At 34.5% G+C, this 27,373-nt stretch overlaps 1 protein-coding gene across 4 annotated transcripts in view; it reads left to right on the forward strand.

The window, feature by feature from the left end:
- Positions 1-135: 135 nt before the first annotated feature.
- Positions 136-27,373, forward strand: part of LOC100329023 (inhibin receptor E3 ligase-like protein) — a 38,248-nt gene continuing 11,010 nt past the window's right edge. For 2 of the 4 annotated variants that reach the window (XM_085493268.1, XM_006824771.3), the window contains exons 1-28: positions 136-812; positions 11,342-11,576; positions 12,408-12,635; positions 13,231-13,500; positions 13,976-14,034; positions 15,049-15,263; positions 15,562-15,638; positions 15,870-15,968; positions 16,083-16,206; positions 16,491-16,683; positions 17,518-17,659; positions 18,055-18,219; positions 19,577-19,808; positions 19,993-20,171; positions 20,364-20,531; positions 20,701-20,838; positions 21,165-21,311; positions 21,615-21,833; positions 22,654-22,788; positions 22,897-23,036; positions 23,235-23,378; positions 23,716-23,895; positions 24,283-24,449; positions 25,062-25,238; positions 25,925-26,197; positions 26,567-26,722; positions 26,915-26,983; positions 27,075-27,287. In XM_085493268.1, coding sequence (XP_085349394.1) covers positions 673-812; positions 11,342-11,576; positions 12,408-12,635; positions 13,231-13,500; positions 13,976-14,034; positions 15,049-15,263; positions 15,562-15,638; positions 15,870-15,968; positions 16,083-16,206; positions 16,491-16,683; positions 17,518-17,659; positions 18,055-18,219; positions 19,577-19,808; positions 19,993-20,171; positions 20,364-20,531; positions 20,701-20,838; positions 21,165-21,311; positions 21,615-21,833; positions 22,654-22,788; positions 22,897-23,036; positions 23,235-23,378; positions 23,716-23,895; positions 24,283-24,449; positions 25,062-25,238; positions 25,925-26,197; positions 26,567-26,722; positions 26,915-26,983; positions 27,075-27,287 — 4,684 coding nt within the window. In that variant the 5' untranslated portion in view covers positions 136-672. The remainder of the gene's footprint in view (positions 813-11,341; positions 11,577-12,407; positions 12,636-13,230; positions 13,501-13,975; positions 14,035-15,048; positions 15,264-15,561; positions 15,639-15,869; positions 15,969-16,082; positions 16,207-16,490; positions 16,684-17,517; positions 17,660-18,054; positions 18,220-19,576; positions 19,809-19,992; positions 20,172-20,363; positions 20,532-20,700; positions 20,839-21,164; positions 21,312-21,614; positions 21,834-22,653; positions 22,789-22,896; positions 23,037-23,234; positions 23,379-23,715; positions 23,896-24,282; positions 24,450-25,061; positions 25,239-25,924; positions 26,198-26,566; positions 26,723-26,914; positions 26,984-27,074; positions 27,288-27,373) is intronic. The other 2 variants (XM_085493277.1, XM_085493283.1) reach the window with 1 other exon arrangement.

Genomic DNA, 27,373 nt, shown 5'->3' on the forward strand with positions numbered 1-27,373 from the left:
GCATTGGCGCTACGTGTCCCTTACGACGTCATGGTACCTGTGTTGAATGATATGTTTATTTACAGAAGTAACCTGTACTAATACGCGTGATTTCATCACATCCGACCGAATGCAGTTCGGAATTTCGCTAGGAGTTCTGGGATAGCGGAAGACGTCGGCGAGAACGAGGCTGGGTTAGCTGCAGTATATCCGCTGTTGGAATATTTTCCTCAGCTGATTGTTGTTTCAATCAGACATTCGACAATATTATCAAATTTTATTAGTATTTTGGGAACATCGGGCGATAATGGGCGTTTAAAGCTCCACCAGCAACGGACTATGAGGTGTTGGAGCTTCGATATACGTTGGTTGGAGGAAAATCTCGCCTAGAAATATCGTCGCTGAAGCAGCCAGCCAGTCTTTGTTGAATATGCCAAGCTGACCCCTATCTACACCGTTTGTCACGCTTCCTGTTTTTAGTGTAGTTTCAATCATTTTTCCACGATACATCTGTTTTTATCGTCTTACCAGTTGATGTTATCACATAGAAACGCCGTTGTGTGACAGAAAAGTGAAAGCGACGGGAAGGCTGAACGACTGTCGATTTCCCTAAATCAAGGAAATTAGAAGCCGGGAGACAGACGAAAGGATTGTTATTGTTTGCAGCTGGTTGGGGACAGAATAATATTCAAAATGGCCGATGTCGACCCCGAAACACTTTTGGAATGGCTACAAATGGGCCAAGGCGACGAACGAGACATGCAACTTATTGCACTAGAGCAACTTTGTATGTTGCTATTAATGTCAGACAACGTTGACCGGTGTTTTGAAAGGTAAGAAATGCTTTCCTAAGTCTATGCCAGTGCAGAGATCATACAAAAATACTGTCTGGGATGTATTAATTTTTGTGTCAAGATTATTCCTCTCTTTTATACATATTATCTTAATTTGGAAGTATGGCTTCATCTCCAACAAAAATACTATAATCTTCAGTAACTTTTGATTGCATTAGCGCTATCTGGATTATATATCACTTATAAGTACCCAGGGGTATTCACTATCCAATAAAAATAGTGAGAAAGTGTAATTTATTTCACCACTCTATCATAATACCAGCATCAATGAAATAATCCAAGAATTTGAATAAGCTGTATGAACAGGTTTCTTTTTGATGGTGTTGTCTGAATTCATCAAAAATATGATTTTTAGAATGTGCTGGGCAAACAGCCTCCAGTAATGGACAGAGTTTGTTGTTTCCCCTGGAAGTTGTGAAATTGTTTATTTACTTTTAAATATAATTAATTTGCGTTCATGTTTCACAAGAAAAAATTAACATCTTAGTTCTGATCAAGAGTGAAGATTCAACTGGACATGTACCAAGTTTGGTGTATGTGTGATCGCACAACATATGCTAAAATGAAGCTTTTGGGCCTGCATATAAAATGGTTTGATGTAAGGGACTCCTCACATTCTCAAGAGGATGACATGTTGTCATGAAGGGAAAATTAATAGAACAGGCTGACAACCATAGTCAAAAGGGTGGATTCTATTTTGCCATAATAAATACCATAATTGTAAACATAGTATCAGACATGTGTGCAGAATTTACATTTCATCATCATATTTATTGTTTTTTTCATCATGTTTGAATTATACTGTTTGAAGTATTGTGAGTTCTGCAATACAAGTTGAATTTTGGTCATGTACTAGTGGTGGTCATGCCCGTGACATGATTGGTTGGTTGTGAATCATAAATTCAGTTTATATCTTTGCAAATCAATTTTGATCAAGGTAACTGGTTTCTAACAAAAGCAAATGCAAACCGATTTGTATACTGGTAATTGTTTGTACACCTCCGTTTCAAGCATATAGTTTATTCAATTTGTTAGAGATGAGCCTCCTATGAAGATAAAAAAAAATAGTAATCTCAGCTTTTGTTTTAATCCACTCACTGCCAATTACTAGTAGGGCAATAGGCACAGATTGTGATTGGTGGACATTTAATTTCTGGAAAGGACATTTCTATAGCATAACATTCACCACAGTGCTGTGTCGCCAGCCATTCTCAGCTTTTGAATTTTTTGATTTGTTTGTGAAATTAGCCTCAAAGATTTAATTTATTCATGAAATTTTCTTCATGGTAGTAAATTCAAGGGGGTTCAGTTCTGTTTACTAAGCTGTAGAATAAATTCAAAACTTGACCTATCTTGTAATAATAATAACCAATTGATTATCAATCCATCTTATTGTTTCCAAAATTTTGCACAAGATTAGCGGGTACATCACCACGGCAAGGGGTAAATTATCACTGTGCCAGCATCACTAATTATAATTGGTAGGGAGCTTTTTTTTTACTGATTTTGGGTGTGTATGAAGAATTGTTGTATAATTTGATATATGCATGCATATGCAATGATAAATGATGTCATGCATAGATCATTGTCACCATGTCATTACTCATGTTGTAAGTCTAGATATAAATCTTGTTCTGCTGAATGAGAAGCCCTTAGAAATCCCCCCTCCGAGTCATTGCTATACATGAATGGCTGTGATAATAAATAATTGGTACGTTTAATTACACTGACATCTGTTATTTTTACTGTTTCTTTTCTTAGTATCAGTACAAATCACATCATTTGAGCTAACTATTTTTATTTACAGACATTTTTCTATCTGTGTGACTCTAGGCTTCCCTCTAAATGAAGAAATGCTGCTTTTAACTAAAACTGTAATTTAATCATGTGACATGATTCTCTTGTCATCAAATTCATACCATCATATGTCAGACAAATATACTGAAAAATATTGTTATGGCATTTACTGAGTGAGCCCATCAGTAGGCTTGATTGAATTGATCCGTAATATTTTAACTTTTCTCTGTGGAGTAAATGAAGGCAGCCTAGGAAAAATACTTTATAAACGGAAACTATCATGACCATTAAAAAGTCATCCTTCTCACTAACAATGCACAAATTTCACCATCTGTACACTGCAAAATGGGCAAAAAATGTTGTCATTTCATGAAAATAAGTCTGAGAAATTTGACTAACTGCATCTTTGGAACTAGGAGGCAAATACAAATTCCGAAACTTAGATCCTGATTTCGAAGATTGTTATTCATGTAAAGTATTAGTGTAAAAACAAACATAAATGTATAATGAATGAACAGCGAGAAATGGCCAATCCCATAAAAAAAAATATGTTAATTGTTTGTATATTCGTTGCAAATACTACTTATACACATTAACATATATTAACACAGATTTAAATATTACCGTAGTTCAATGACCATACTCTTTTTAAAAAATTGCCAGTCTTAAGGAATTGACCTTTACATGTAGATCTGAACATGTTTGAATGGCTCATCAGACAACAGTGTAAAACAGTTTTCAATATTAGACCTCATCATTTTTACCAGTTAATTACAATTTAATCATGTATTTATAGATTTGGGCATTACTACAATTTTCACAAAAAGTAATTGTAAAAAAACTACATGTAATTGTTTAGTACTTATTACCTGCGTTTTTTTACCTATATTTTCAACAGATTTTCACTGACTCTGTACATGAATATGATAAACATGAGAAAGTACATGTAGGCTTGATTCTAAAAATAGAAAATGACATCATAATGACCTGATATGATATTCTAAAGACTACATACATTTGTACTCTTTTAGACTAGCTTTCATTACATTATTTTTTTTTACCATGAATACCATATGCAGTAGAAACTGTGTGCAGCTAGTCTCCTGAGAAATTTCAGAGGAATTAAAAATGTATTATATGTAACTTGATCATTTGAGGAACAACAGTTGTAGGTATCTTTCAGAAGTAATTTCAATTATGTGGCTTGCTGATTAAATAAGAGAAGCTAAGCTTAGTCATAGTAAAGTTAACAGAGTTCCAAACAAACAAATTTGTATTATAAGTTTTCATGTCCTTGGATCTTTGATTTAATATGAAAAACATGTATTTTGCATATTTACCATCACTGAATTGAAATATTTTAATAACTGGTTCAGGGGACAATAAATAACAGAAGCTAAATTTTTTTTTTTTTAATGCAAAATTTATGATTAAGGAGCTCAACATTTCTGTAGAGAGTAGTGCTAAAGGTACATTTGTATGTCTGTAATGTGTTGATAGTGGTAGTGGTAGGAAAGAACACATTTGATAAAGAGTAAAATTAGTAATTTGTAATTATTGCCTTGGTTTTTGAATGTTTAGTATTGTTCCATTAAAACCAAATCTACAATTTTATCTCACTAGTTATTGCTGGCATTTGAAAAGCAAGGTTAGGCTAGATAACAGTTACTTTTTATTGTCAGAATAACATGTATTTTTGTCTTCTGGCAAGCAAAAAAAGAGTAAAATTGTTCTAAAGTCTCACTCTGGATTCTAAGTCCAGCTTCAAATTGTTGTTCCATGTAATTATATATATTTATTATCATAAATTCAAAGACCCTATTAAATTGCAGTGACAATTTAGCATTGCAAGTTTGTTTTGTTAGAATTTATTATTATATTTGGCTGAATATAATAAGGACACATACATGTAGCTCTGTTTTTATTAAATCGAAAGTAAATACTGTAATGCAGGGATTTTGTGCATTCAGAGTTGCTGGCACGCAGACGAAGTATGCAAAGGTGGTGTGCCTGTGTGTACAAATGTATGTACGGTATGCATGGCAGTCAACTTGTGCAACACAAACCTTTAATTTTTCATTCATTCACTATTAGCATGTAAGATCATACATGGTGGATTATATATAGTATTATATTTTGCAGTCTCCTGTGTGTGCAGGTATATTACTTTATTTTATCACAAAGGACAAATATTTTTGTATGTGTTCATCTGAGCTGAACTGACTGGTGGCCATTTTGGTTGGTATGAAATCTAATATTACTTTCATTCAATATGTTTACGCTATATTCAAAATGGCGATGGGTTCTCAAATTATGTATGTTTTTGTGTGTGAATGATAGTCACATGATTTCCACTGATTTGACACATTCCAGTCCAGTGTGTACACACAAATATGATTAATTCATGATGTCTTGATATCCACTCTCAGATGGCGATTTACAACATGTGTACAGGCAGCATTCTGTGTTTTATAAAAGTATGAAACAGTTCCAGACATGCTACAGACCCGATCATTTGCAAATGCAATCTTGTTACTTTTGCTTGAGGCAGTCACAAATAATCTAAATATCCCGTCTTTCACTAGAAGGTACGCTGCTAACTAGGTTTATCTCTATATGCTCAAAGACAAGTGAATGTATAAGTATGTGGGACTGACAAGATTAGGGCACAGTCCCTCAGTCTGTAGAGGGACTATCATTAGGGTTAAATGTACAAGTCACATTATTTGCTCTTATCTTTAAATATTTCTAAGTACAGAGTCATGTATAGTTTCCATTTATCTGCTCCACTTATTTCTGTAACAAGCTTAATTTTTTTGCTAATAGAAATCCAAATCCATATCCATATCCATAGCATATCAGTATCGATTGACCATCTGCGTGTTTGAGAAATGATATTTTCAGATTACCCTGGTATTCACTATATCTCACAAAAGCACTGGTCGTTGCATCAGACTTGTGCTCAGTATGTCAGAGTTCAAATCCTACCTAAAGTTTACCGTAATACCATAATGGGTTGATCCTAACCTCACACTAATAATTTTCACAGTCCCAGCTAAAATGGAAGGCCAATTCAACCTTAGTAACTCTGCTGGTGCTTGTGTTCGATCCTGCTTAGTTGAAACTGGGATAACACATAAAATTGTCCTAATGCACTGTATGTATGTCAGCACTTGTACTTAAAAATCAAGTCTGGAGAGAATAGTTATTTAGATAGTGGTATTTTTCACTAATAGATCATCCAAACTAAACAACTATTAACTGTTAAGCATGTTCCAGTTGTGAGTAACTGTACTTTTTATCTTGCTAGTTTATAAAGGACTGCTGCTTTGCTTTTGTTTCTATCTATTGTCCGTGGAATTTCTAGTTGTCGTATTTGCTCAATTAAAAATTGAAATATGACTTTTTTTTTGTCCATTGACACACCTCTTCTGTCTACGTTAGGTGCATGTGCTACTAATAGCGTAAATTATACTGTATTTATATTTCTTATTAAGATACAGTTGTACATTGATACAATACAAAAGAATTATTGGTCAGACTATTGGCTTTATATTTTGTTTGGTCCCCATTTTAAACGATTCAGCCTGATTCAGTTGAAAGTTTGCATACAAGTACTATACTCTTAGGTTATACTTTAGCTTGTGTTATTTTGTGATTCAACCAAATTTGTTGAATTGACAGCTACGTATCTAGAATCATTTCTTGCAGATGAATATGGCTCTGTATATCAGTATCATACTGCATGTATGAGGTTACAGGTGCATGTCAACTGTTTCTCAAAGGTGGCTTGCTTGATTTTACATACTGGATTTTGGTCTTCACCATACAATGTTTTGTGTTCAACCAAATATGGTCAGCCTATTACAGTAGATTGCCAGCAATGACTGATTATAGCACTATTCAGTATTCAGCAAAATGTATACCCACACTACTGGATCACTGCTAGTGATGGAATTTGGCATTAAATACACAACAGGGACTGAGCTTTGTCAATGCTTGTTGTGTATTCAATTTGGACGATTTCTTTTGAAGATGTATTTAAAAGACATGGTGATGGTTTCTTCCTACTTACTATTTAATTCTACATCGTCATGTAGAAAATTTCTATCCCAACAGGCTTGTACTGAAACTCGCTGGAAATTATAAGTAATTTGAGTGAGTACTTTATATATCAATGTGTAATTAAATTTGTACAGCCATTGTAGGTAGTCCTTTGCTACTTTCATAATAAATGGAGATGTGATGGATTTCATGCATTGAATTTTGAATTCATCTTATGGCTATGTGCTTTGTAGAGATCATTAAACCAGAAACAGATAACCCCATATTTTTCTAGTTTCGTTCTTCAATCTATTTTTAATCATGGATAAATTTGCCATGTACATGTATATACATATGTTTTGATGTTCATATCAATCATTCTTACCATGTGATATATGCCAAGTGTTCATAATTAAGGACTGCTAATATGATTTAGAATTACACCATTGAGAAGTGGAATTATATATATTATAAACTTGCCCAACTGAGAATCCTTGATTTTTGCAGACACATGTAAAAAGCAATCGTTATGACAGTGCCAAACAATTAAAATTACCTTGGCCTGAAATTTTATGCAAACATTCCTCTCACTCTATTGATTCTAATCGATTATTTCAATGATTCATCATTTGTTATGCATTATGCTCACCTTTTTTGTCGGATTCAATGTTTTTTGTTTGGTGAGGTGTGGGTCTGTTTGCAGCTCAAAATGAATTATAAATATCTTAAATTTGTATTTTGACAAATAATAGGGCTTGACCTTTATGAGACGGAACTGAATAGGTTAGAATGATATAAAATGATGAAATAATAAAAAAATGTATACTTATATAATATTAAAACCTGGGAGAAGTATGGTGTGATTGATTACCAGATGTGATGGGGATGTTTTTTATGGGAGGCTTCATGTGTGCAGTGACTTACAAATTCCTTTTATGGATTTGGAAGGCATCACTTTGATAACCCGCAATTTATTTTTTCATGCTTATGGTAGGCGAGTTGCAGACTTTACAGTACCTGTCTACATGTGTAGCATCTTAGAAGTGATTAATATTCTGATCATAATTATATGAAGGTTAATTGCAACTCTGACCCGAGATTTGCCACTGACTTCACACATTTCTTTTCTCAGATGATACCATAGATTCCCATTAGAGATTCTAGTTTATTTAAATGTTTCATGCCATCGTAGGGAAATATATTCAGTGTTTCCCCTAGAAGTATGAGAATAATACCCAAGTGGCTATTGCAACCTCCAAAACATTAGCCAAAAATAATTTTCTATAGCCAGTTTCTGTCACATAGAAGCTGACAAATGAAAACCAGGCTTTTACACACACAAAATTGAGTTAACTATAAAAAAAAAGTGGGACCCCAGAGGGGAGTAAAATTTAAGCATGAAATATAATGTTTATATGAAACACACAACTTTGTGATGTAACTGACATTTATTAACATGTTCAAGTAATAAAAGTGAACATTAGTATTACATAATAGTCTGCAATAGATGCATAAATGTCAATTGTACATTGGTGATATTTTTCTTGGCGTACCAGGACACACTGTGTAGGCCTGCCAATACAGCAGGCTCTGCTTCGGAAAACGCATTTTTCATTGCATGCTTCATATCCCGTGAATGGAAATTTATCTTGCATATGATTGCTGTTTATGACCCCTTGTTGATGCATGTTTCTTCACATTGTGAAGTTTCAGTTTATCACATCCATTAGTAAAGATATTTCGTTTACTTGTTTCTTTACAAAACATCAAGTTCTAGCCATGGATATGATTTAACCCAGTCATCACGCACACCTCGGTTAACGCATGAAGCTATCTTTTTTTAGCTCCATGGTTAACACGACTTCCCATTTTCTTGGTACTTTCAGGACCATAATTTTTCTTCGGTTTATCATCCGTTTTGACATTTATTTCAACTTCGTGATCGGCCTCAGACTTGTCTTTTTTCGAAGGAGGTGGTTTTACTTGTCCTTCTACGAAACTGTCAAGCGTACCCTGATAATTTCGATTGCTACGAGCGGAGCCTTGCATATTGGCAGCCATTTTAAAAGAATGTTATGATGACGTCATTCATATAATACAGCGCACGCTATTGGATAACAAACGGAATGATGTCACAAGATACCCAATTGAAATCAGCCTTACAAAATAGAGTTGTTTTATGATAATTAGACAAGTGTTTACATGTTTCGATTTTTTTCACGTGGAAATCATTCTTGGCAGGCAAATAGAAAAAGTTCACTCAATTTCGTTATAATTTTAGCAATCGCCAAATGACGAATTGGAGAAACGTTTTATTAGCCATTCTAATTTTTTTTTCGCCACTTGGCGATTTGGCGAACGGTAGCGGAAACACTGATATTATGACTTATCAATGTTGTTATAGAATTTCAACTAGTAGATTTCATACATATTTTATATGTCCCATGCCTTCTTTGGTTTGTATAATACGTGAACCCAAATAAAGATCAGGGTTTGTTGACCCAAGGAAACCTAATAACCAAGGCATATCAGCTGAGGTCAATAATTGTCTCTCTGTCAACAAAACTAAATACATAATCATAGCAAACACTTATATGAGGGTAACTATTTGGTAAAACCAAAAATGTGTTGAAAGCTGTATTATGCGGAGTTTGGTCAAATAGTGAATGTCATTCCCTCTTTAGCATCCAGGGTACTCCAAAAATCATACAATTTTAGTTCACCGTATGACAGTTGATGGGAATATTACTTCTTTAAAGGAAATAAAATTGTGAAATTAGTTGTGTCATTATTAATTTCTGCAAGAACTCTTTGTGCACCAGAGTCAATTCAATATACTAACTCTGAATAACTACAATATTAGCACATGTGCTTACATAAATGACAGAGGTGTGTTGTCTATGGTAAAATTAAGTTGTACGGTATGTTTAATATTCCAGTATACAATAATGTCAATAAATGCAACTGTTATACAGTTGCTATTTAGTTTGTTTTCATGATACTTAGTATTTTCTGATTTATCAGCATGACAATTAATAAATTTGTGCTGTTCTGATAAGCCTGCTCCACTTGAAATTTATTGCCTGGCCCTACCCTAAACTTTTTTTTCAGACGAACAAAATATGATGTGAAATCACCCGAGATTTTAATGACACTGAAATGTAACTGATTGTTCAGAATTTGGTCCAAATCGGGAGATCTTTATTGTAAAAATCATTAAACACGGCACTTGTCAACTAATCTGCCAGCTTCATCTTGTCTGATGAAGTGTATGTTATTGGAACCACACATTTTTTTTTTTTTTGCCTCATAATATTAAATGATGATACATGCTTTCATAAATTACAGTGATGTTTCTAGGATCAAAATAAGTAATATTTAAATTTTTCTGTATACAACAAGTGCAATTTTAAGTGTATTTGAGATGCGCTTCTAATCGGGAAAATACTGTATAATGATGTCATCAATTCTTCTTCCATGCACATGAACCCAGTATTCCAACGTAATCTGATGCAACTTCTAAATTGTTATTTGTAGTATTATTATTATCTACCACCCTGTCACTTTGCACCATGTGGTCATGCGAAATAATCTTTGGATTAACACATTTGTGTGCATCTGTTTGAACACAACTTATACCGCCACTACATGTACATTATTTGAAGCAGAATTACCCATTTATTGAAGAATGTGTCAAATTGATGATTATTGATAATGCATGTGGGGAACTATGATTTTATTATCAGATTCAAAATGTAATGGCTTTAAGGCAAATAAATATATCATACACGAACAGGTTTGCTAAAGTAATATAAGTCGACACTTTTCAGACGGGGTTCCAATACATACATCAGCCGTGTGCATACTGATACAGTTTATCAGACAGAGAATACAATTTTTAAAGATGTGTAGCCTAGAGTTTTTGATAGTTACTGCAGTAATTAACAATTACTCTAATAATATCACATTTAAGAATAGGGAGTACACAAGCTTGTAATATTTCCAGAAATATGAATATTCAGAAGAATGTTGTGTGTGTATATATATTTGAACTGAATGTACAATTCACAGATAATTGAATCAGCTCACGTTGGTCTATTGCGTAAATAATTAATTTTACTAACCCTTTAATGCATCATTTGGGGAATGTGTCGTTCACTCATAGCGTTCTTTCCTTCAACTAATCTAGCTACGAGAGGAGTGTATGGTGTATAAATAAAGAACCATTCATGAGTGACCCACTTTAATTTAAAAACAAGGATAGTAATTTATGTTTGTTCTGAGCCATTAAATTTTAAAATTCCTAATTATTTCCCGGAACTTAGACACGGTCATAGATATCCCTTATCCACATTGTAGTATTTTCTCACCGAAATAATGTAAAAATGTATGTTATATAAATATCTCGGAGCAGATATATCGGTTATCACCATATCTCTTACCTTATATCATAGACCCTCTAAATGTGTATTGTGGCAGTCAATGTTTCAACTATAGTATTTCTCCACTATATGAGCACATATAGTACTGAGTATATGTTTTTAGATCAATCAGAAGTCATAAAATAACAATTTTGTTTGTACTGAAGTCTTTTAAGAAATTTATTATGCAAAATCCTTTCATTTCAAAATAAATATTAAACAAAAAGTACTTTTGTTCATCTCCAGTTGCCCTCCTAGAACTTTCCTCCCAGCATTGTGCAAGATATTTCTGGATGACTGTGCTCCGGATAATGTACTGGAAGTAACAGCAAGGGCCATCACCTATTATCTGGATGTATCTGCTGAGTGTACCAGACGTGTAGTAGCTGTTGACGGCGCTGTTAAAGCAATCTGCAACAGACTTGTAGTAGCTGAATTATCATCGAGAACAAGTAAAGATTTAGCAGAACAATGTATAAAGGTATGCTTTATAGATTCCCTTCAAAGGCCTCTTATGCTTCAACCACATTTAGATTATAGATAGATACATATTAATTCTCTCAATCTGTCTTACTTGCAATGTCTGGTAATAATGGTCGGCCTATTTATTTTATTTCCTGAAGTTGAGGACTGTTTCTCATTGTTGATAACCAAACTTATTGTGTATTAAAACTGCAAGGACACTCAAGGACAAGGAGTGTGCATCCAGCTGTTACCAAATTACAATTTAATTAGCATTCTGTAATCAAGCATTAAATAGCAACAAAATCGTTTATTAAATACTTATTTTTAACAGACACATCTTTCTATTTCATTAGCACAATATTATGTACGGCTTCCTGAAATTAAACTTTCAATGCCCTCATATGACCGAGGTCATTTGATTTGATATGATAATATCTAAAATTCTACTTTAGCTGATGAAATCTTTGCAAAACCTCTTAGACAAGTACATGTATAATAAGGAGTTACGTTTACAGGACATAGTTATCACATTTCTATTTTGCATCTTGTATTACCGGTACATAAATTAACTAAATGAGGTTTCTGCTCTTGTTAAATAATGCAATACAGAATCCTCTGACTTATTTTTACTTATTTTTGATCTTTGCATATATACTCGATATACAGCGTAATTTAATTTTAAAGCTGATAACAATTATGAATATTGGATGAAAAGATTACACTTGTAATAAATATAGATTTCAAATGATTGCAATATTTCTGCTTTAACTTTGTCGTTAATTTTTTTTTTTTTTTTTTTGTACAACTGCTTTAATAAATCATACTGATTTTCATACTCTTTCACCAGGTTCTGGAACTGATGTGCACTAGAGAGTCTGGTGCCGTATTTGAATCTGGTGGTCTTAACTGTGTATTGATGTTTATAAGAGACAATGGCAATCTTATACACAAGGATACGCTGCATTCAGCTATGTCTGTGGTTTCTAGGCTATGTGGCAAGATGGAACCCAGCGATACCTCATTAGAAACCTGTGTAGAATCATTATCCCAATTACTGAGACATGAAGATCATACTGTAAGTTAATAGTTCTCGGGGTCACAATTATCATCGTATATAAACTGATTCGTGCAATGACATACAAAATAAAAATTCGGTCAAGTAGAAACGTGTACACTAAAAGATGTGCTAGATTTGAAGCGGAGCTAAGGCACGTCATCAATTGACCTTTGTATAATTATATCAGTGAAAGCTAATTTTAGAAATGCTATATGCATATAAAGGTTCTTGCTATTTCTCTCAAGCATCTCTATACATGTATTACTATTTTTGAATCGCTACTCCAGCAAATTCCCTGGATGCTCAAAAGCAGATGCAATTGGAATTAGAAATAGATTTAGTATGAAACTTAAATCCTGTTATTCACTGTGCCATCTTAAGTGGGATTTTAGGGTTAGTGTTAAAAGTATTATAAACTTATTTCAAGTAATAGTTGACTGTGTAATGAATTTTACAGTGTCTGGCGGCTTGTATCTGATCATTGTAATCCATAGCAGTTCAATTTCATATGTATGCTGTGCAACATGGACACCTTTTATGATCAATGCAGGCCTCATTTTATACTAAAAAAATAAATCCATCCTTATACATATCTGTCACTTTCGTCCTTCAGGTTGCTGATGGAGCATTGAGATGTTTTGCATCATTAGCTGACCGCTTCACTCGACGAGGTGTGGATCCTGCTCCACTGGCTAAGCACGGGTTGATGAATGAGCTACTGTCACGTCTCTCTAGCTGTGCCGTACCTGCGGGTGGTTCAGCTAAAACTGGAACTCCAGGGGCTTTAGCTAGTGCTACGCCAGAGTCAAAAAGCAACCCCAATGTGTCTACTATTATTAGTTTGTTATCTACAATGTGTAGAGGTTCCCCGGGAGTTACACATGTAAGTGAATCAAGAGCCTTTCAGTCCTGTCTATTCATTATTTAGTGTACTGTGTTTCTCTCGTACAAGAATAGTATATGCCATAAAACAGTCTGTTGCAATAAAATATTTGTCTACAAACTCTGAATTATTATTAATAAAAGTATATTTGTTGTGAATTAAACTTTCACTTTTTATCTTCTAATGTGAATGACTTGATTAACAGATTTCACAAAATCACAACAAGGTTCATTACCTTGGCCATGATGATAATGTAGGTCAGGAAATGAGTAAATTTTTATTTTTGTTGTATTGTATTATCTACCAGTATAACATTTTAATCAAGATTTGGATGGAATTATTTTTGTGTGGTATAATAATTTAAATTTAAATTCTTAAGTCTACTCAAAACCTCATTCATGGGCATGTCAGGAAATCTATTTCTTTTTAGAGCATCGTCTCTTGGTTTTTAATGCTTTCTTAATTTTTGTTTCAGAATTTACTTAGATCTGACTTACCAGAAGCAATAGAGAAGGCTTTACAAGGAGATGAAAGGTTAGTACATGTATATGTGTTTAACCATGGGATTTCACTGATATAAGATTTTATCTTTTTGAGTGCCGAAGTCAACCTTTGCAGCCATCCATTTTTATCAAGATGACATTCTGATTTCCATTCAGTCTAAAAACTTAAAAAATGAAAACTGTGAGTCTGGGTGACTTTTTAGGCAGGATTTTATAAAATTTAGTTCTTGCTAGTGACGTCAAATTTTGGATGTCATTATTACAGTACGATGCATGTAACTGTGTCCAGTATAGGCTTGATCTTCAAAGTGCATCTAAATATATTTTCAAATACTTGTTATAGGATTGCTTTAACTACAGTTCCGGTATATGAAAAAAAGATGACAACCAATATGCAAATTGCATTGTGATGTCAGAGTGCTGGTTTTGATAATCAAAATGCGTAGACTACTTCTATTTTGTTGTTGTATATACAATCATAATTTTCTGTTGTATATTAGTTTGGCAAGATTGAAGCACAACTCTTGTTAAACAGCCATGCAATTACTCATTTGCTTGTTTATTCAAACCAGTTAGTGACAGTGCATCCTTTCATGGCAGACAATGGTCTGGTACAATGTTAGCACAGATGATTAACTTAACCAGTAATGTTTGTATACACAGTAAATGATGGACAGGCCATTCAACTTAAATTTCCCATGATGCACTTGCTCAATCTTGAGGATTGCAGAGTCACACTTTAACCGCTAATTTGCATCCCTAAACCTCCAGATCATTGACACTGCTTTTGTTGTCAACATTTTAAACAATTCCACCAAATTTGCATATCTGACCATGATTGCATTTATTGACCATCTTTACTTAGTATGTAAGAGGGATTTCTTGGAAAGTACATAGCTTCAAGGCTAATAGACCATTTTCATTTGAATGTGAAATCCCATGTTATATGTAAAATTAAATGTCGAAACAGAACAAACAAAATGCCATAGTGTCTTTAAAATTTTTCAACAAATGCAAAATTTTTTTTTGTCTTTTGCTTTTGTAGATGTGTGCTAGATACCATGCGTCTAGTAGATCTATTATTGGTGCTTTTATTTGAGGGCCGAAAAGCCCTGCCCAAATCTAGTGTTGGCTCTGGTAACCGGAGTCTACCAGGTTTGCGACGTCTTGACAGCTCAGGAGAGAGATCTCACCGACAATTGATAGATTGTATCCGTAGTAAAGATACTGATGCATTAATAGATGCTGTAGACACAGGAAGTAAGTTTATATTTACCTTATTATGTTATAAATACTATACTACTACTGTTATACAGGACAAAATACTCTAGAATACTTTATTTTTCGCTTGGAATTTATTTTCGGTATTTTCGGTGAAAGGATGATTCAGTGAAAATAAAATCCAGCGAATATACTTTTTTTCCTATATTTGACATTAAACTCATCAAACTCATTGTAGTCATACTACGGTATAACTTGTGTATATACTTAGCAGGTGTATGTATTTTTCTACTATGTAAACTTGTCAATCCTAAATTAATTTTGTTGTGTTGTATAGCTTTTGAAGTGAATTACATGGATGATGTGGGTCAGACATTACTTAATTGGGCCTCAGCGTTTGGAACTCAGGAAATGGTGAGTACAAATTAGGATCTTCTTTCAATGAATGATTTAGTCTGGTTTACATAGTTTATTGCTCGGAAAGGATTGACCAGCTTTTTTTCTATTGCCTTTGTCCTGAGGTAGCACCGTTAATTAGAATGCATATAGTAAATTCAGAAAGTGTTTAATAAGGCTTAGAAACACATTTTGTACTTTCTGTGTGGCACCTTTTTGAAATCTCTGTATTATGATTTCACATTTCAGGTGGAATTTTTATGCGAGAGAGGTGCTGATGTGAATAGAGGTCAAAGGTCATCCTCACTACACTATGCAGCCTGCTTTGGTAGGCCTCAAGTTGCCAAGGTATGTTTTATTTATGAAATATTCTATAATTATCTTGTTGGCAACCATCATTGAATATGATCTACTTTTTGTAGTTTGTATAATCCTAATAATTGTAATCAATGTTTCACCTAGACCTTGTTGAGACATGGTGCTAACCCTGATCTGAGAGATGAAGATGGTAAAACACCTCTGGAAAAGGCAAGAGAACGAAATGATGAAGGTCATAGGGAAGTTGTACAGATACTACAGTCTCCTGGTCAGTTGCATTTTAAACTTCTTTTCCATTCCATTTTCTGCATTGTATTGCATTGCCTATATTTTTACAAACAAAACAATGTATACTTCAGCTTACTTGCCTTAAGTAATGAGAATTGAGGAATGAAAAGACAAAACTATTCAAACTAATGCTCATGATATATGTGACCTGTTCATTTGACATTCTTTGGTGGTTACGCAGATTTTACCACAATGCAGTATGAATATGTAGTGAATGAATAGTGAATGTAGTAGTGAATGTAATTTTTCTTTTTTGAAAACCAGGTGAATGGATGGTGCCAGTTTCAACCACATCCACTGAAAGGCCAACAGCCACTCTGGTAGAAGGTGCAAAGAAAATAGAGATTGAACCGGAAGATGGTGAACCTAAAGATCCTGAAATGGCACCAGTTTATTTGAGAAAGTTGTTGCCTATATTTGCTCAGGTCTATCAAAACACCATGTTGCCTTCTGTCAGGTATGTACTTGTTGAAAGTCTAAATAAAAGTTCTTGAACTGCATAGATGTATAGAATGAAAATGCCTAGATCTGAGACACGTTTGTTGATGCGCCTTGGGGAATATTCATTATTTATGCCTTCTCAACTCCGAAGTTCAAATCCTGATACAAGTGTTGCTTTCATGTCATGTGTATTGGTACTCTCATTCAGTGTTAACATATACATTCTTGCAATCAATCAGTTTTTGGAGACTGGTATGTCTGTGTTCACCCAGTGAATTCAAGTTGTATATTCACAGAATGTATGTACCAAAGTATATGTTATGGATCCTGTCACAATAACACGTAGTGCTGAATTTCTATAAGCATTGTGGTTATGATCTTTTGTAGTAAATTACTGTGAGACTCTCATTTCTCATGTATGCTCAAATTCAAATCTGATACTGAAATGCAAACACACTGTTAAATAGTATCCTCAGGGGCGGACATCCGGACATTTTCTACCGCCTGGCAACCCTCGCGGTGAAAACAAAGACCAAAAACTCGCAGAAAACGATACTTTGCAATGGTTGTTGAGAGTCCCCTGAACAGTGTAACAAGATTAGCCCTACGTGTGTAACATATATGAATTTGGTTGTTCAGGATTACTTCAAAGTTGAGTTTGTGTTGTTTTCTCAAGTTTTCACTGGCTCCACCGGCGTTCCACAGCAGCGCGCACAAAGCCCATAGAAATACGTGGTACAGTGGTGCGCGTCTTAGCAACGTAGAACGTCTGTGACGTAGCTCCGCCCCCGAGGATACATTCAAATTCATGTATATTGCTTAATGATGTAATCTTGTTTTAACCTTTCAGGAAAGCTACATTAGCTTTGATTCGTAAGATGGTACATTACATTCCTCTTACATTGTTAGTTGAAGTTTGTGAAGAAGAAGGAAGTGGTTACAACTTTACCTCAGTCTTGGTAGAAGTTTTGGCGATTGTCTTAGATCATGATGTAAGTATTGCACCAATTGATATAAATTAGAACACCACTGGTTTGTGATTTGTGTACTAGCAAAGACGAGTATAACACTGATCTGAAAAACTATAGTGGCATTTATTGTTATGCATTCGTCGATGTATGAAGACACCTTGCTGAGACCTTAGTCAGTGTATTTCCCTGAGCAGATCATATCAACTCCTCCTATCTTATTATGAAGATGGTATGTTTTACAAATCTGAAAAATAACAAAGGCTTTATCACCAGGCAAATCTGACCAGTTTGTTGTAATTTGTTTAACTTGATCTGCTTTGTATTGAAAAGAAACATTCATTTTCAAACACTGCTGTTTTATCTACACAAAACTCATATCAGGAGTAGATTTATAAGTTGTTTATTTATTTTTACAGGACGACGATGATGGACATTTAACTGCATTACAAATAATTGATGATTTAATGAAGAAAGGAAATGATATATTTATTGTACATTTTGCAAAGTTAGGGGTCATAAGTAAAGTATTTAACTTAGCTGGACCACCAGAAGAACATGAAGATGGAGCTATTGCTAAAGAGGTAAATAATTTTTCCCATGTTAGTCTTTGTATGTGAAATTTTAATCACTGGTGGTAAAAATTCACTTACTAATTTACATACATTTGCATATTATTCAAAACAGAAATAGTGATGATAAACCTACTCAATTACACAATGCAGAAAATTATTAGTCCCCGTTCGGACGAAGTCCGTTCGTGCGTCAGTCTGTCCAGAGTCATATTTCATTCTTTGCATGTGCCTAGTACCTTATGTGGAACATATGCACATGCAGTGGTTTAGGGATTTGATTCAAAATGGCCGACTGGCAGCCATCTTGTTTTTTGAAAATGTTGTTTTTTGGACATGCTTTGTCAGTTGTCATTCAAACTTGGTACATAGATCATACATGTTAGGATACATGTCCATGACGATTTCTTTCGCAATTGGATCAAAGATGGTCAACTGGCAGGCATGTTTTTTTTTTTTATGCGGTATCTTGGACGTGCTCTGTCAGTTTTCATTCAAATTTGGCACATACATCATACATATCAGTGTATTTCATAATCAAATCAAAGATGGCCGAATAACGGCTGTTTTTATTTTTGGCCATATTACTATTACACGTGTTTTGATGTAAATAAACAATCTGTTGTATACGCCATTCGGAACTCAAGTTTCAAGGACACGCTAACGACAACCTCTCCGCTTTAATATAATGAGCACAAAGAGAACTTTTAAATATTTAACGGGACTGTGTCATTTTCAATGACTTGTATTGCTAACTGTGTTAGATGACCGTGTGCAGATGCATTTCATGCGAGCATGTGCCAAATTTGCAAGTCATGCCTCTTAAAATATCAGATTAAATCGCAAAGTAAATTTACTATGAACATCCATCAAGTATTGTTGTGCAGAATTAGCTTCGAATTGAGAAATGAAACTCAAATATTTTTTTTTAATTAACTCTTTGAGCACAGTTTAACGGGGACTGTGTCATTTTCAATGACATGTTGATTTACATAACTATTATGCTTCAAGAGTATTACAACTATACACTTTTATCAATTTAATTTTAAAAATTTACACTGGTTTACTTTTGTCAGTATGCTCAGTATTATCATCAACAAAATACTCAAGACAGCTTCATCAACGCTGGGGAAATCATCAAATTCCTGTATCATAATATTATCACACAGTCTGGTTTTCTCTGTCTCAACTGAAACTGCATAGCCTGCGAGTAGTATTTGACTCAATAATGAACAGGACAACCTATATTACGAGTATACCTTCACCTCTCTGTAACAATTACTATTCTAAATATTCTAACCTGTTCCCTAAATTCTGCGAGCATGGACAGTCTGGTTTTGTTGAACTTATTTTATGTTTTCCTATACAGCAGGATGAAGATGAACCACAGTTAGAAGATGCCAAAGAGATTCTGCAGGGTAAACCATATCACTGGCGTGAGTGGTGTCTTGCACGAGGCAGAGACTGTCTATACATTTGGAGTGATGCTGCTGCATTGGAGTTGTCTAATGGCAGTAATGGATGGTTTCGCTTCATCTTAGATGGAAAGTTAGCTACAATGTATTCAAGTGGCAGTCCAGAAGGTGGCTCAGATAGTTCAGGTGAGGATCATGTACATTATATTTATTTATATGTATAATCATTATGTTTGAATCAGTTTAACTGGGGTGATTGGTAATAAAAAAAACTCTAAAACGTAACAGTGCAATCGAGTAAAACTATGTAGTTTGAAAAATTTAAGTATTATCATACACAGAATGTAATGTAATTTAATTTTTTCCCCAGAAAGCAGAGGTGAATTCTTAGAAAAACTACAGAGAGCAAGAGGACAGGTAAAGCCTGGTACTGGAAGCCAACCAGTATTATCATCAACCTGTCCAACTAAACTAGTGGTTGGTAACTGGACATTGTCTTGTCGTAAAGAAGGCGAACTCATTATACAGAATTCGGATGGACAACAGGTGGTTCGTGCTATTTTTTTTTACTCGTACATGTGTGTCTGTTGATATTTATACAAACTTTGATGAAAGCCATGGTTAATCAGAACTTTAAATTGCATTCATAACTTTTATCAATAGCCATATTTATGCAATCACATAATACAAGTGACAGTGTGTAGCTTGTTCTATTTATAATTCATGTGGTTATCTTCATAGCAAGCAACTATTTTACGAGAAGAGCTGCCAGGGTTTATATTTGAATCAAACAGAGGAACTAAACACTCATTTACTGCTGAGACTTCATTAGGACCTGAATTTTCTACTGGATGGAGTGGCAAGAGAGGGAAAAGACTGAGGTCAAAGATCGAGGCAGTTAAACAAAAGGTAACCCATCTATCTACTGACCAGCTAAAAAAAACATTTCAGGTGTTTATGCAATATTGAGAGAACTTGCCCCAGCGAGAGAACAGATTTGAAAACTTCTCATTTTGATGGCTGAGAATTATATAGGAGTAAGATCCATCTTACTAGATCATCACATCTTTAATTGCAGGTGAAGCAGATAGCCCAGCAGTTGTATGAGAAATATTTCCGAGCAGCGCAGGCATCTCCACGTGGTGTTGTGTCTAAACTGAAATCTATTGTATGTCAGTTAGAAGCGTCTTGTGATGCTCACAATGATCCCTCTAAGGTGAGCATGCCTTATTTATTAGGTTTGATGGCAGTATCCCCATGTTGTCAGTATATTGATCTGAATTAAGCCTGTCACCATGTTGTTAGCTTTGCTTATCAAATGAAATTCAAAATCCTTCCCGATAGGATCAAAAGTAAATCATGAATCTTTCCCATATCAAGTTACAAGATGAAACAAACTTGGCAATCTGAGAGTGGCAACATTCTTTTAATTCAAACTGCAAATTTGCCTGAACTTGAAAGTGATTTGAATTGGAACTATAGGAATGAACTTGTAAGGAAACTGTGCAAAAGAAATACTTGTTTTTTTTTTATTGATTTCAGTCACTGGAGGGAGAACAAAGCTGGTCAGAACAGATGAAGACAGCATTAGAATCTCTAACTCTCTTATTAAAAGATGAGAACACATTGTCAGCCTACGAATTGCAAAGCAGTGGTTTGGTACAAGTCCTTCTTAGGTGTCTCAACAATGTAAGTTACTTATCTTCTACTAATTTATCTAGGTGGCAATAGTTTGATGTGTCAAACAGTTTAATGATTCTGTAATATCACCCTTAAAATGTCCTCCCCCAGAATAGTCCATCGAAATAGTTTACCATGATATTGCAGATTTGCTTCAGAGCTTAAATTTATTTACTGCAAAACAATACTAGCATTGCAATGTGACTGTTGGGGTCAAATTTACAGGGTTTATTGATTTTTATTGATGATTTCATTTCACACGATTTGCTCTTGATAGTTAATGTTGAACAATACTGTGCTCTTTATTTGTAGACTTATGATGAAGCCTGTTGTAATAATAGAATTATGGAGAGAATAGGAGTGTTCAAGGCAGCATTTCGTGACAGTGATGACGTGGTGGAGGATGATTTTGAAAGTAGTTTGCAGCAACCATCTGTTATGTTGGTTCGTAAACTCATAGCAGCTCTGGAATCAATTGAGAAACTACCTCTCTTCCTATATGATGCACCAGGTTCTGGATATGGATTACAGGTAAGGACGAAGTGCGAAAATGGGGACTTGTATTTTGACCTTCGTGTGTCTGCTCTTTCGTGCATTTGCACCTGGATCTCAGACTTGCCTAGTCTGAGCACTTTCAAACTTCACAAATACCGTACATCACATACTTTGGGTGACATAAGTACATTTATTCGTTTATTGATTCATTTCAAGATGGATGAATGGCAGCCATTTATAGCAAAATAGCAATATATTTTTCAAATTTTCAATATATGAAATAATATTGATTAAAATAAAACATCTGTTAGACGTAAAGTAGGTATACAGAATGAAGTCATTCAACTGCTGATAATGACAACCATATTTTCGTAATATGCTCTCCAAGATATGTCAATTAGATAAGTACCGGTATAAACAATATGTCATAAATAAATAAAACAAGAAAGTGACAAATGCAGTGTATTCCTGCCCATTTCAAATCAGGCTAGTATTTTATTTTGCTTATGTGTATCACTGCATTATTATTTGAAAACTTTTTATACAATTCATGTTCTATTATTTTATAAGGGACATTAATACAGTATAATTATTTGAAGAACATGGATATTTTAAAATTTGTTTATGTAATTATGATGACTTCATAATTCAACCTAAAGTTTAACCAGTGTTGTTTGTGCAAAATGTTTAGATATATTTTTGCATTGTTTCAGGACTTTTGCCATGCAAAGAAAAGATATTGTTGCTAATTTGTGTCCATCTATCCATTTGTTATTTAATCTAGGTTTTCAATTGACAAGGTTGTGAAAGTTCTGTTTTTCTTTGTATTGATATGTGTGTATGACTTTATTGACAGGTATTAACAAGAAGACTCAGGTTCAGACTAGAAAGAGCTGCAGGTGAGACTGCCCTCATTGATAGATCAGGGAGAACTTTGAAGATGGAACCACTTACCACAGTTGGTGCTTTAGAAAGATATCTGCTAAAAATGGTAAGTGTGATTAACTGGTCACTTCAATGTGTGTCAATGTATGGAAATTAGTTGGTATTTGTATAAAAAATGTTTTATTGTGTACGTAACAGAGTTGGTTTATTTTAGGTGGCAAAGCAATGGTATGATTATGAACGAACTACATTTTCTTTTGTCAAACGTGCCAAAGAAGGACCGACATTAGTATTTCGACATCAGAGAGATTTTGATGAAAATGGTATTATTTACTGGGTTGGAACAAATGCTAGGTATGTTAATTTTTATCTGATACAATGACTATTTATAGTTTTACCTGTATTCTAATTGGTTCAAGATACTGATTCGTCAAATAATTTTATTGCAGAAGATGTTTTGAGATGTAGCTAAATCAAGGATGAAGTTATATTTCTTTGAATGAATCTATTTTGTACTGTCTGAGTAAATGATGTAAATCTTGACTTTTACAGGTCTGCATATGAATGGGTTAACCCCGGTCAGTATGGGTTGGTAGCTATCAGCTCATCAGAAGGTAGAAATTTACCTTATGGAAGATTAGAAGATATCCTAAGTAGGGATGTATCAGCTTTAAATTGCCATACCAATGATGATAAGTAAGTCTCATTGTTTTTGGTATACAGGGATTTTTGATCTATATCTTCATTTCCCTTCAAAAATAATATTTTCTACTATGATCTGTGTATATGATTGAAAATTTATTGGTTGAAAACAAGTTTTGAAGATGTGGTTAGATGTGGCTTGTTCTCAGTTTGTAAAATTAATAACAGGTGGTGATGATATTGCGAGGGGGGTGGTTTTGTTGTCACAGACACTTAGTGAATGTTATAACTTAGATAATCATGCAGTTCATTTTTATCTACATTATGCCACGATATTGTTTTATTAACTCAAGGTGTCTTTATTTTTATATTCTTGTTTTTTTTGCTATAGAAATGCCTGGTTTGCAATTGACTTAGGTCTGTGGGTGATACCTACAGCTTACACACTACGTCATGCCCGTGGTTATGGTAGATCAGCATTGAGGAACTGGTTATTCCAAGTCTCAAAAGATGGACATAATTGGGTAACATTGTATACGCATACAGATGACTGTTCCCTGAATGAACCGGGGTGAGTATTACATAGTAGAATTGTAGAATGCAGTAGATTCATTTAAGAATGTAAATTTTGATTGATAACATTTCTGAACCAATTTCGCATGTTAATACTGTAAAACACTTTGAAATATCTATGTTTTTGACAAATTAAGCTCTATGTATCAACAATCAGAAACCTAATTTAGCTGAAATACCAACAATCTCATTGTGAGAATATTATGTAATATTTTGTTTTAAAATAGCTTGAATTATCAAAAAGAAGCTAAGTTAGCTAATATAATGTGTTAACTAAAGGGCAGGACTTAAGTTGAATCTTGTTACTTTATGAACATGTGCGCCCCAGAACTCACATGCTTTGGGATAAATTCTCAGTAAATTTCATACTATGACTTTGATATAGGTCCACTGCCACCTGGCCTATTGACCCCTCATCTGATGAGAAGCAAGGATGGAGGCATATCAGGTTACAGCAGATGGGAAAAAACGCCAGTGGGCAGACCCATTACTTGTCTTTATCTGGCTTTGAACTTTATGGATCTGTGACTGGAGCTTGTGAAGATCAACTTGGTAAGTCATTGTTATTACTCTGAGTGTCATTGAGTAGTGCAATAACAAATAAGCTGGCACATGCTTACTAAACTTTGCTTCAGTTTGAATACAAAAACCACATAAAGATGAAAAACACCAAAGAGAAATGAAAAGTTTGTAACCATATATTAGATTGCAAATTTAGAAGTAATTTATTAAAAATTATTTTTGATGATATTAGGTTAGTCTATTATTCACTCAATTACTGACCATACACTACAAATTTATTCAGAAACAATTCATCTGGTCAATTTGAATGCATATTTTATGCAAGAATCTATACATGTCAATTTGTGATCTGATAAGACAGACTTGCAGACATCTTGCTTTTTGGCTTTATTACTTTATCTTAGGCATAATATCATTTTCCCTAATTGCAACAGAGACTGTCATTAATAATGACTTATTTTGAGAATATAACACAACCTATACTCCTATACAACCTATTACTCCTAAACTAGTTCTGTTAATTCTGCTGTGGTGGACTCGTCTATACTGCTGCATATGATAAAATTGTCATGAACACAAATAGACAAATTATTTCCTGTCAAGATGTACCGGTAGATTGTTTTCCCTTGTTAATCATCACAGGCAAAGCTGCAAAAGAAGCTGAAGCCAATTTGAGGAGACAGCGGCGGTTGGTTAGATCACAAGTTTTACGCCAAATGACCGTTGGAGCACGTGTTGTACGTGGAATGGATTGGAAATGGAGAGACCAAGATGGCAATCCAGCTCAAGAAGGCACTGTTACTGGTGAATTACATAATGGTTAGTTTGAAATTAAAGAGTTCCCAACTGTTTAGTTTGGGATAAATATAAGGACAATTTAGCATGATAATAAATACAATAGTGATTCACATAATACATTGTTATGTAAATTAGTCAATACTCCATGCTATTTTTCTGGGGAGAACACTAAACATCCCACTTGAATTTCCTTCCACTTTGGTCCTGTAGTCCACCCACACAGGACATAAAAAAAAAACCAAACCCCTCTCTATCGGTAGCCAACAAATGATGACCCTCCCTCTCCTTTCAAAGAAGATCTGTTGTAGGCGGGGGTTTGGTTTGGTGTGCTTGTTTCGAAATTATTCATTAACTTGTCAGTGCTAAAACTAATGTTGCTCTCTGCTCATCTGTGGGTCCAGTTTTCTAATCCTGCTTGTTACTGAACACTATTTGCGCTTATTATTTGTAATTTTCACACTAACATAACAACTTGGAAGAGATGACATGCATTGCCCATAACAGTTTTCCTGCATAATAATATAACAACAAATCTGTACATCCATGATGCGTATAAGGAGTCATGGCACTATTTATTTATTTATTTGTTTTCATACATAAGTGCATTTATATTGTCATGTTTTAAAGTACATTTGATTGTGGTTATGTCATTTCTGCTTTGCTATAGTTACCTATAATGCTTACATAATGTCATGGTGTTCTTTTAGGTTGGGTTGATGTCACCTGGGATCACAACGGTTCCAACTCCTATCGTATGGGAGCTGAGGGCAAATATGACCTACAGTTGGCCCCATCACATGTGCCTATTACTGAAGGATCTTTGGGGCTAAGGAATCTCAAAGTAGGAAAAACTGAGATAACCACTACTGTGGGTAGCTCTAATGTGAAAGGCATAACTAGTTCTGGTCCGCTGGTCAGTAAAAAGAGCAGTTCAAGCCCAACACTTTGTGGTGAAGCTGATGGACGTGGAGCCTCAAAGGGTAAGACTGAGTGCCGGTTCACTTGCCTGAATTGCTTTGATTTTTATGGGACAACTGAAATTTAACAAACTCGATCCAACTTTCTTTTTCATATGGTTTAGATCAACTCTGTGAAACTGGCCTTTAATAAAGAAGAGCATCTCTTTTCTGTTTGTGTTTAATGTAATAACATTTATGCTTTACTAATATACTTTGCTTCTTACTTACATATTAATCACCACATCTGTGGAACACAATTATTTTCCATACTCCATATGATTTCTCATCAACTCTTTGAGGTTATTTTTTTTCATATGTAATGTGTAGACTAATATCCTCACAATCACTAACAGCAACTTTATTAATCAGTATGTTTTATTTATTTTACAGATTTTGTATTGTCCAGTGATGCTGCTGCAGTGGCTGTAGCAGAGGGAGTACTTGCAGCACTTAATGTATCATCTGAAGGCGTAGCAGCTGCAGCACTCAGTGAAGTCCGAGCATCAGCATCTATTTCATCTGTTAGTGATGCTGCCAGGAGAGCAGGTAAGTTTGCACTCAGTGAATGATTCGAATAAGCTTTCAAGATGACAATGGGCATCATATTTTCGCAATGCAAAGGTGTTCAGGTTCATTTTAAAAGACCTTACAAAATATCTAAAATCAAAAATATATTTTCTTTGTATTTATTCCTACAAGTCTATCCCTTCACACTATTTCCTTATTTGTATTTTTTAGAGGAGAAGAGCAAAAAGAATAAAGGTACATTAGAAACCACTGTGTCTGAAGATGCAAAGGATGCTACAGGTGTGTGACATCTGCCATTATTTATTAATTTCACTGATATACTACACTGGTTTTATAACAGAAATTGTAATTGTAAACCTCGCATTTCCAGGAGGACCTCCTACTTCTGCTACTAGCACTAGCAACATGAGTGTAAGTGTGCCCAATCTGAGCAGTCCTGCAGCCAATCTTCTTGAGACGTTTGCTGCTGTGACTCGTCGTAGTAGTGGCATGGTTGGTGGAGCCAGTAATAACATGATGAGAAGTACTGGAGGAACTGCAGGAAGTCTTGGTAGACTACCATTCACACCAGTGCCATCTAACAGTGAGTCATTTACCAACTGAGAGCGCTTAACTATTTTCTCACAGATTCAGTTTGAATGTTGCCTCGTTGCAGGCAAGGCATTCACT

Source organism: Saccoglossus kowalevskii, chromosome 2, assembly GCF_978046115.1.
Source record: "Saccoglossus kowalevskii chromosome 2, keSacKowa6.1, whole genome shotgun sequence".
Lineage (NCBI taxonomy): Eukaryota > Metazoa > Hemichordata > Enteropneusta > Harrimaniidae > Saccoglossus > Saccoglossus kowalevskii.